The 10,732-nt window shown below is 43.0% G+C and overlaps 1 protein-coding gene across 1 annotated transcript in view; it reads left to right on the top strand.

The window, feature by feature from the left end:
- LOC103584896 (RNA-binding protein 6-like) overlaps positions 1 to 8,802 on the top strand; it is a 14,325-nt gene extending 5,523 nt beyond the window's left edge. Inside the window, exons 8-13 of the mRNA XM_008565712.1 lie at positions 237 to 332; positions 1,600 to 1,860; positions 3,397 to 3,471; positions 4,201 to 4,298; positions 7,562 to 7,691; positions 8,558 to 8,802. Coding sequence (XP_008563934.1) covers positions 237 to 332; positions 1,600 to 1,860; positions 3,397 to 3,471; positions 4,201 to 4,298; positions 7,562 to 7,691; positions 8,558 to 8,683 — 786 coding nt within the window. The 3' untranslated portion in view covers positions 8,684 to 8,802. The remainder of the gene's footprint in view (positions 1 to 236; positions 333 to 1,599; positions 1,861 to 3,396; positions 3,472 to 4,200; positions 4,299 to 7,561; positions 7,692 to 8,557) is intronic.
- Positions 8,803 to 10,732: the final 1,930 nt, after the last annotated feature.

Here is a 10,732-nt window from a genome sequence, read left to right as displayed (position 1 = left end):
TTTTTTGTCCTTTTTGAGACCGGCCGCACCGCGCTCAGCCAGTGAGCGCTGTGAGCGCACCGGTCATCCCTATATAGGATCTGAACCCGTGGCAGGAGCGCTGCTGTGCTCCCAGCGCCGCACTCTCCCGAGTGCACCACGGGCTCGGCCCAAGTCAACCTAATTTTAACAGATTAACCCTTAACCCAATTTTCATGAATGAGTATCATGTAAAATTTACCTCTGGGTTTGATCAGTTTCAGGAAAGTGCCAGTGAGGGGAAGTCTTCCCCAGAAGATGTCTTCAAGAAGCCCCTGCCTCCCACTGTGAAGAAGGAAGAGAGTCCCCCTCCAGTAAGGCTAACACTGATGCCCTGGGCTGGAGCTGCTTCTGGGTGGAAATGGAAGCACAAAGGCTGGTGCCTCATTCTGGTGTTGGTTCTCTTTTTTTTTTAAAGATGACTGGTAAGGGATCTTAACTCTTGACTTGGTGTTGTCAGCACCACGCTCTCCCAAATGAGCTCACCGGCTATCCCTATATAGGGATCTGAACCCTTGGCCTTGGCGTTAGCAGCACCACACTCTCCCAAGTGAGCCATGGGCTGGCCCTGGTGGTGTTGATTCTTTAGTTCTCTACATCTCATGAATAAGGACTCTTCTTGAGTATAAGCTTGAAGTAAATTTTGCTGTCTGCTGATAGTAGTATTAATGGGGAATCAGAGGTGGTTATCTGTTTCCTTTGTCTCTAAACTGTGCCATTCCCACCAGACCAGGAGATGCTTGGCCATTGTAAAATTATAATCATGGTCTTGTCAGTTCTTCTCTAAATCACTGAGGAAACCCATTTTCTGGCCTCCATGTCTTCTGCCTTTTGTTGCCCATAAGAATCACTTACATGTGGAATACACACATGGTCATTTTTGTAGTCTGCCTGCCTGGCCAGAGTGAATGATGCTGATGCTGGTACCCATTTTTGAGATGCATTGAAGTGATAGTCTTAATCACTAATGATTCTAATTGCATACAAATATATAACAATAGTGACCGTGCTCTGTATTTTTATTTTGATTGATTGTAGATCCAGTGTCACACATCATTATTTAATAATTCCTATAAGGTACTTCTTGCCTGCTCCACATTATTAATTCAGCTTATTATAACATTTATCCTAACTATGTATTTGCCTTTACCTTACTCAGAAGATGTGTCTGTCTACCTGACTACTTGTCATTGGGGTTGCTTTTAGTTCATCTCTTAAATCCCCTTTGCTAGAGCCTTAATGAGATTCATTTTTTCTTTCCTCCATGGGTTATAGTGACTTGGAGGTGTTTACTTCTTCTCTGTAACTTTTTAACTCTTTTGCTATTTTCTATACCAGTTCCCCTTTCTCTTCTCCTCACCATTCTGTTGCTAGAGTTGCTTCTAAAGGTACCTGTCTGGTTTATTTCAATAGGCAAGGAGCAAGGTCAGGCTCTAGCCATGTTGTTTCCATCTGGGAAATGAGCACCATGGTCAGTGGGCCTATTTTGAACCCAATTGATAACTCTAACCAGAAGAGAACAGCAACAAAAAGTATCAAAACATAGGTCGAATATGGTGTTGATCCCTGGCCTTCTTTCAGCCTAAGGTGGTAAACCCGCTGATTGGCCTCCTGGGTGAATATGGAGGAGACAGTGACTATGAGGAGGAAGATGAGGAGGAACAGACTCCTCCCCAGCAGCCCCGCACGGTGCAGCCCCAACAGCGGGAGGAGCTGATCAAGAAGGAGAATGAAGACGACAAACTCACTGACTGGAATAAACTGGCTTGCCTGCTCTGCAGAAGGCAGTTTCCCAATAAAGAAGTTCTGATCAAACACCAGCAGCTGTCAGACCTGCACAAGGTATTAGGGGAATACCTCTCAAACTTTTGAATCCTATCACTGATGGGTATTACAGGGAATAAATAAGCTCATACCGGTCTTCAGTATAAGCTTATACTGATGGTACTCAGCTGATATCATCCCTTTTCTATCAATCCAATTCAAGAATGAATTGCTCTTCTACTTTCTGTTCATGAGTTGCTCTGAAATAAGGCTGTGCCCACTTTCAGAGAACTTCAGTGTGTAGACCCAAGGCAAGCAGCATGGCTGTGGCTAGGGCACCATATACAAAGGATGTGGAGCAGGAAGCTTACTTGCTGGGTTTCTTTTCTTAGCTTTGCCGTTAACCTAACAGTTGGACCACAGATTTTATCCAGCTCTGACAGTGTGCAGTTTTCCTCATAGGTGAATTAAATTCTGCCATCTCTTCATGTAGTAAGTATTGCTATAAGCCACAGCATAACAGCTGTTCTTGGGGTGTTAAACTGACATACATTGATCCTGCCCTGCAGTCTTCCCCTTTGTCTGTACTGACCAACGAGCCAAATTATGGACAATTAAAGCCTATAGATGGACTTCTGTTCTCATAGTAATTTGTGTCATACTCTTTGTGTAGCAAATGTTGCAAGAGTAAGTGATGAGACTGGATTTAAACTTTCTCTCACTACAGAACCCAAATTTTTACGTAACTAAAGGCTGAGAAGCTCTGCTTTTGATAAGATGTATACTATTTTTCCCAGCCAGCTCTGTGGAGCCTCTGCAAAGCTTCTAAGACTCTGAGAATCTCCTCCTGACAGTCCCTGGAACAGACTACCTCCCAAGTCTCTTGACCTGCTGGAATTCTGAGTCATCAGACTGACACATTTGCATATAAATAGCTAAAGAGATAAACAGGAAAGAGGAGCAACAGGTCTAGTGAATCCACAAACTCACCCCAGGAAAGTAGACTGTAGCACTTTTCCTTTCCTTGGAGTCATCCAATACAAAGAACCACCTCTCCAAACAAGAGCTGCTTTGGACTCCTAAAGTTTCATATATATGTGTGAGGGCTTGTGCAGTGGAGTGATGCTTGAGGAGTGGGGAATCTCAGAGACGTCTGTTTTTTTCAAGACCCTGGGGCTTCTTTTCCTGTTTCTGTTTCCTGTTTCTCTGGGGGCTTGAAAGAATGACTAGTGTTTGGGGATGCTGGATGTGGTGGTGGTAGGGAGAATGAGGGCATTTGGTTTTCTTCACTGGTGTGCTCAGATCCCCACTTCCACAATTTTCCCCTTAGATAAATAAGCCAGATTTTTGTCTTCCACATTTTGGAGAAAAATAGAATGAAGTTCCCTCTTGTGCCACACCACATAACTAATTTGTGTGACAGGCTTGGATTAGAATCTGGGTTCCCATGGTTGAGACTAAAGGTAGACCAGTTAGGGATTATTGTTTACAGTGATCATTTAGGAGAGTTGGTCAGGTGAACTACAGTTCTAAAGCAGCTATCAGAAATGGACTAGAGGCATTTGTTGGACCATTTTTCTAGACCCTTACTCACAGAATTCCCTTTCTTCTCAGCAAAACCTGGAAATCCACCGGAAGATAAAACAGTCTGAACAGGAGCTAGCCTATCTGGAAAGGAGAGAACGGGAGGTAAACTTTGGTGACCTGTTACTTCCTTGACTCCAACTCTTTCTGCTTTCTGGTGTAGACTTTATAGGCTGTACTGATGGCCTCCTTACAAGAAGACAGAGAACGTTGAGGCCTCAAAGTATGCATTTGTCAAAACTCATCAAATTCTACATTAAAGTGGGTGCATTTTATTGTTTATAAATTATACCTCTGTAAACTTGATATCTTTTTAAAAGGTGGTGTTAGGATCTCCAGGTAGGTTAAATAAATAGCACTTTCCTTCTTGCTCAGCTATTAAATCAGGTGAGAAAATGAAGGAGTTTTGGATAGGGTTGCTGAAATAGCATCTTTTACTATTAAAAGCTAAGTTGGAGGAAGTACCTTAGTGTGGGATCCAAATGGACTTGCTTCCTAAATCACGCAATTAGGCAGATTTACCTCGTCAGTCACAGGCTTCACCAGCCTGGGGCAGGTCTTACATGTTGATTAAGTATTGACCTATGGAGGCCACCTGCTTAAAGAATGGGGAAAGACAGCTGAGCCTGAATAAGCATGCCAGCTTACTCTTTCCAATTTCACCAGAGAAGTCACTGCTTTTTCTAGAAGAATATGTGAAGGTGAGAGAGATTCCAGGAGTTACCAGTTGAGCTGCCTTCACATTAAAGGAAATATCAGGAATGAGGTAAAGCTTCCCCACTCTCCAATCCCCTCAGGTGGAAGTCTCAAGTCTGCTCTTCTGCTTACCAACAGGGAAGGTTTAAAGAAAGAGGAAATGACCGCAGGGGAAAGCCCCAATCTTTTGACTCTCCAGAAAGAAAACGGATTAAATACTCCAGGGAAACTGACAGGTAAGACAGGAACTTTTCATTCAGCCTAGGCCTCAAGGCCTAATGTTAAAACCATCTTCTTCTTCAACTGTGCTGCTTTTTTTCTCTCTCAGGGAGATGAGATTATCAGGAGCAGGTTCTGTCTGAACTCCTTGAGCAAGAGATCCACTCCAGCCTTTTGATCACCTGTCTTTATACAGGGAATGTGTGGAAAATTGGCTGGTTGCTTTAGATGCTCAAAGCCAGGGCTGGAGTGACCATGGTTAGGAACCCATTCTCTCCTCATCAGTTATGCTACACCCTCCTTATGGGCCTTATAAGAATGTCATACTCTTTGGGCTTTTTCTCTAGGGAACCTCCATTCTCACATATAGGTTCTGAATAAGTGGTTGCCTGCTGATAGAGATATATGATCTCTAGCCTCATGTAGTTGTTTCCAGACAGATTGTTCCCAAGTCATAAGCCCAGAATTATAGAGAATTGGTTGATAACCCACTATGTATAGGCACTGCACTGAAAGAAAGTGAGCCGAGATACTGGGTACCGATCAAGCTTTATTAAAGGAAAAGAATCTGCCAAGCTGCGCTCAAAGTGGAGGGCAGCCTCGACTACCCTCAAGATGGAAGACAGCACCAGGTGTGGGGGTGGTAGAACTTATATAGGGTGCCAAGGGTAGGCTGATAAAATCAAGGAGAGGCATTATGCTAATGTGGAAGCTATGTGACCCAGGTGGAGAATTGTGCCCTTGCAGCAGCAAGAGGGTTTCTGTTTTGCAGAAGTCATGAGGCTTCTCATAAAGGGAAGGCGGGAGGGGTTTGGTGCTGGAGTGGAAGACAAGGCCAGGGGCTATTTTGTGCTTATTGTGTGCACAATGGCACCAGTCATGTCCAAAGTCTATCATGCGCTAAGTGCAAAGAATATTCAGGTGGACAAGACATATTATTTTTGACTGAACACAATAGGGAAAGCTAAGGTGTCTCATAGGGCAGATACAAAAATCCAGTGGGAAAGGTAAGGGCATTTCAGTTAGAGAGAACCGCATACACCATGGATGAAAAAGAGTAAGAGCCCATGATGCATTTGATGAGTTGCAAGTAGTTTGATGGGGCTGAATATTAGGGGTTATTCAGTGACAGGAGAGAAGGCTGGTCTAACATACGGAGGCCAGTTCACGAAGTTCATGTGCCTTGAACACCATGCTAAGGTTTTATCTTAAAGGTAGTGGGAGGTCATGAAATGGTTTTCAGCAGGGTATTGATCTAGCTTTGCATTTTGGTTGGTTGATAACCATGTGGAAGATGAGTGTGTAGAAAGACTAATGATGCAACCTCTGTGATTCAAGTGAGAGATTATGATTGCCTGAGAGAAGGCCGTGAGTGTGGAAAGGAGAGTGGATTAGAGAAAGGTGTCATATCCACCAGTTGTTGTGATCAATTGGTTGTCTGAGGAGAAGGAAAAGTCGCTGATGAAGTTCAGGTTTCTATTGGATGGCTGGGAGAAGAAGGGGTATTAAAGGCCTTGAAAGAAAGAGGGGAAAGGGGTGACGAGGGTACATGAGCAGGAGAAGAGGTGTAGTCACTTATAACAAGAGAGACTTGAGCAGTTCTCTGTGTTGGTAAGCAAAAGAACTAGTAGCCAGAGGAGGTTATCTCTGTGGGAAAAGGAGGTGATTGACTTAGCAAGGCCCCTGAGGAGGCTGGAGAAGGTCTGGGGCTCTGACATCCCAGCTTATTTGATAACAGCCCACAATAAGAGATGTATTTTTATATCATGGCCCAGTAATCGTGTGTATGTATGTGTGTAACTGAAAAAGAAGTCTTCATGTAAAATACTCCTTACTCCTTGTTGAGTGTACAGTGAACTCTGGTATTTCCATTCTAGTCTATTCTGTTTTTATTTTTAAGAAGTGCTAGGGTTGGTGCCAAGGTCATTGGGTCATTCTGTGTGAATTGAAATACAGTGGACTAGGACAAAGGTAGAGGAGTAAGCCGTGAGGAGGAAGGATACCTTAGACCCAAGTCAGTTGGGACGAGCCTGGGCTGGGTGCAGAAGAGACCATTGTCTATTCTCGGCAACCTTCATACCACATTCTCCTGACTCTCCTCCTTCTTAGTCTCCTTTCCTGCTCCTCTTCCCTTTCTGGGTAAGTCTGCATGTTCTCCGGGACTCTGCCCTCAGTGCTCCTTTATTCTTGCTGCTTTGCCCTCTTTGTCTGGACTGTCTAAGGTATCGAGGGCCTCAGCCACCACTAACAGGCTGACAAGTCCTGTGGCTCCATCCCAAGTCAGTTCTATTTTCTCAGCTCAAAATCACTACTTCATTTGCCTCCTGGGCATGTTCTCTTGGACACTTCTCAGGCTCTTCCTACTGAACAATTACTCATTATTACATTCCATATTACACTCCAGTCCTGCTAAACCTCCTATATTCCTGATTCAGAGTAGCAACCTCAAAGCACCACCATCTACCTGGTCTGACCCAGTCCTCCTCCTTTATTCCTTATATCTCATTAGTGGTCAAATCCTAATCAATCTTGCCCCCCATTCTAGCTCATCTTCAAACTAGACTCTTTACTTCCAGTCTTTGCTCCCTTTATTCTTAAGTCCATTCTCTACCCTACCACCAAAATGACTTTTGTAAACAGAAATCTGCTCTTGTAACTTGTCTTTTTGTGAACATGTACCTTGCTTAGGAGGAGTCCTGGGCTCCAAGTTTTCTTTATCTGAAGGATGAAGTTTAGAGGAATGATTTAGCTTAATGTGCAAGGCTTTTTACAGTCCAGCTACCAACAGCCTTACTTTTGTTAATTCCTACCACTCCTCTCCTGGACAAATTGTGTTGCTTCACTTCTTCATGATTGTGTCCTCCTTTCCTCTCATACTTCTTGTAGCTCACAAACTCCTCATTTGTCCTGACCTAATTCAGATATACCTTCCTGTTGAAATTCCTGCCATTTTCAGTGATGCCCCTTCAGAGTTTATGTTCCCTCTACTCTATTTTTATAGCAGATATCCACTGTCGCCACATCCATGATCAAGCTCTTCAATGTTCTGTAAGGATCTATGACATAATTCTTGCATCCTTCCTCATGAACAGGGCCAAATCTTGTCATTTCTGTATCCCTGGGATGAAGCCTTGTGCATAGATAGCAGGCATTTAGAAGTATTATTTAATATACTTTGTAGAAGGCAGATCTGAATCAAGAAAACAGAGGTTTTCATTAGGCTCACAAGCCAGTCACCTTGAAAGTGATGGTGTATAAATATGGTCTGCCTCTTTCACAGTGATCATAAACCTATTGACAAAGAAGATATTGACACTGGCAGCAAAGGATGGTGTGTCCAACAGGCCACTGGCTGGAGGAAAGGAGCAGGTGTGGGATATGGCCATCCTGGATTGGCTTCATCGGAGGAGGTGAAATAGTTTCCATCTTGTTGGGGGTTACGTGAACTTAAAATATGCTTCACTTTCTCTCACTCTCTGGCCTAGAGTGGTGTCCTTTCCTTTTAGCTGGGCTTTCTTCACCACTAGCTAAAGGACATGAGTTAAGGAACCCATCTGTCTTGATTACTAGGTTATAGCTTGGCATGCTGGGCCCTTTGGTTTGATTGGCCTTGGGAAAGGGAGGGAGAAGGTGAAATGGGATTCATTGTACTCTTAAAAGGAGTAAGCAGTGGGGAAATATGAGACTAGAATTATTTGGTAAAAAGAATCAGAGAACCAACAATAAAAGGTACAGGGCTGGCCAGTTAGCTCAGTTGGTTAGAGCACAGCCTTGTAACACCAAGGTCAAGAATTTGGATCCCCGTACCAGCCAGCTGCCAAAAAAATAAAGATAAAAGGTACAAAGGCATCTCTGAGAGGGATTGTCAGCAGAGGTCTTTGATCACTAAAATTTGGGGAGCGTGAAGTTAGTCCTGGTTCCCTTGAAGGACTTTGCTTCTCATATTTCAGGATAAACATCTGGAAGAGGTGGTAAAAGAGAACACTGCCCATTTTGTATTGGCTTGGTTCCCTTCTGCAAATGCCAGCCATGAGACATTGGCTTATCTCTTTCCTACAGAGCTTCTCATATCTTTTGTATTGAAGCCTGTATCCAGCAATCATAGCATCACCACCCTCCTTATTCATCATGGGTATTTGTTTAATAATGAAAGATTCTAAAAAGTTCTCCTATATCTTGCTCCTTACTGGTCCAGGAATGCTTGTGGTCAGAGACTAGCTCTGTGGCTAATTAGTAATTAGTTCATAGGGCACACTTGACTGTTTTTGTTTTGCAGACTGAAGGCCGTATGAGGGGCCTGAACACTGGGGCCCCAGGAAGAACCAGCAAGAGACAGTCCAACGAGACTTACCGAGACGCTGTTAGAAGAGTCATGTTTGCTCGGTATAAAGAACTTGATTAAGAATGGAGACAAGTCCCACAGGACACAACCTCCTTCATGTTTTGTTTGTCCATCTCTCCTTTTGTTTTGTTACTGTTCTTGCTGCTAGAACTTTTTTAAATAAACTTTTTTCAATGTGATCTTTTTTTGTTAAATTTTTCTTCCAAAGATGGGGTGGGGAGGATAATGGTAGGAGGGAAAGAATACCTTGGTGTGGGCCCATCTGAGGTGATGCTGAAATGGCAACTAGTGCTACAGTGAGGCCTGGAACACTGCCTGCTGTCAGTGTGGATGGTTGGGTTGCAGTGACCTTTGAACTATATAGCTTGTGTGAATGCTGTCAAATTTTTAAATTTATTTTCCTAATCTGATCAGTGAAATTATCATCTCTTCATTTCTATTTTTTTTGGTAACTGCTGAGGCTGATCATATTTTTATATGTTGGTTTCCTACTCATTAGACCTCTGAAAGTCCTCTTCAAACTTCCCCATTGTTGCGGGGGAAGGCTGGCAGTGTGGCAACTTTTTCTGAATGCCCTCCGGCTTCATACTTTGTGATCACAAGTTACCATTACTCTGCAGCCACTGCTCCAGCTCTTCTTTCCTTCATGGCTAAAATTCTCCAAAGAGGTATCTGCCCTCTTTCAAATCTTTCTCAATTTCACCATCATCATCACTCATACCATTTCACAGGATTTGCTTCAAGAGTGATGTTTTAAAAAAAAAAATTTATGGGCTAGCCAGGTAGCTCAGTTGGTTAGAGTGCAGTGTTATAGAACCAAAGTCAAGGGTTCGGATCCCCTTACCAGCCAGCTGCCAAAAAAAAAAAAAGAAAAGAAAAGAAAAAAATGAATAGAAATGTACTTAAAACTAAAAGGGCTATATAGCCTATGACCCTGTAGTGGATTGAATTATGTCCCCCCAAAACTCATTGAAAATTGAATTGTCTCCTTAGTTTTATTTATTAGAAATTTAGCCCCCACTGGGACTGTTAAGAGGGTGGGAAATCCTATTATGGTAATCAAAAGGTGGAGCCTTGAAGAGGTGATTGGATTGTAGGACCGTGCAGTTGAATGGATTAAAAGTGGTGGTCAGGGGTGTGGTTCTGAGGGCTTTAAAAAAAAAGGAGAGCCTGTCTTTCTCTCTGCTCTCTGTGCTTCCACCATCTTGCAATGTGAGGCCCCTGGGCCACTGTCGCCACCACCAGATAGACTTTGGACTTCCCAGCCTCAGAAACTGTAAGCAATAACTGTTGTTTTTCTTTATAATTATCCAGTTCTGTGTATTTTGTTATAAGCAACACAAAACGGACTAATACAGACCCTATTACAACTTTTAAAAATAATTCTTCAAGGTCACATATTACAGTACTAAGGATTGCACTTTTCAGAAGTCTCAGGGGAAGAATGTTCCAGAGAATCAATATTTTAGGCTTTACAGGTCATATGATCTCTGACGCAACAATTCAGCTCTGCTGTTCTTGTGAGAAAGCAGCCATAGGCAGTCTGTAAACAAGTGCTTGTGGCCATGTAAAAAACTTTATTTACAAAAGCAGGGCACAGGCCAGAATTGGCCTGCAGGTTGTAGTTTTCCAACCCTGGTCTAAGGGCATGGGTCTGTATTAATAAAGCAGGACCAAAAAGGGCTGAATTGTACTTGGTTTAAAAAAAAGGGTGGGGTGGGGGGAAGACTTGATTTTTAGTGAGTGGATGGGTAGTGAGGAGTGGGAGATAAAAGGGAGGGAGTATATACTAAGGTGAAAATATTACCAGCATCAGGAATAGTAAATATGAATTTAAATTGTCTGCCATGGTGTGTCCAGATATAATTCCCTTTCTCTTAACCTTTAATAAGTGTGTTTACCACTCCAAAAGGGAAAGCAAACAAAATCAGGAGCACCTTACCGTAGGAATTGAGAGCCCCATGTTCTAGGGCTTGCTATGAATAGTGCTGTATTACAGAAGATGGGCCATTTGAATCTTTTTTTTTCCACCAGTGGGGAGACATATGAATCTTTTTTTTTTTTTTGTCTTTTTTCGTGTCCGGCAACGGATCGCAACCCTCAGTGTCG

This window comes from Galeopterus variegatus, unplaced genomic scaffold, assembly GCF_000696425.1.
Source record: "Galeopterus variegatus unplaced genomic scaffold, G_variegatus-3.0.2 Scaffold201, whole genome shotgun sequence".
Lineage (NCBI taxonomy): Eukaryota > Metazoa > Chordata > Mammalia > Dermoptera > Cynocephalidae > Galeopterus > Galeopterus variegatus.
Note: the sequence above shows the minus strand (reverse complement) of the source record. Positions and strands in the feature narration are given on the sequence as shown.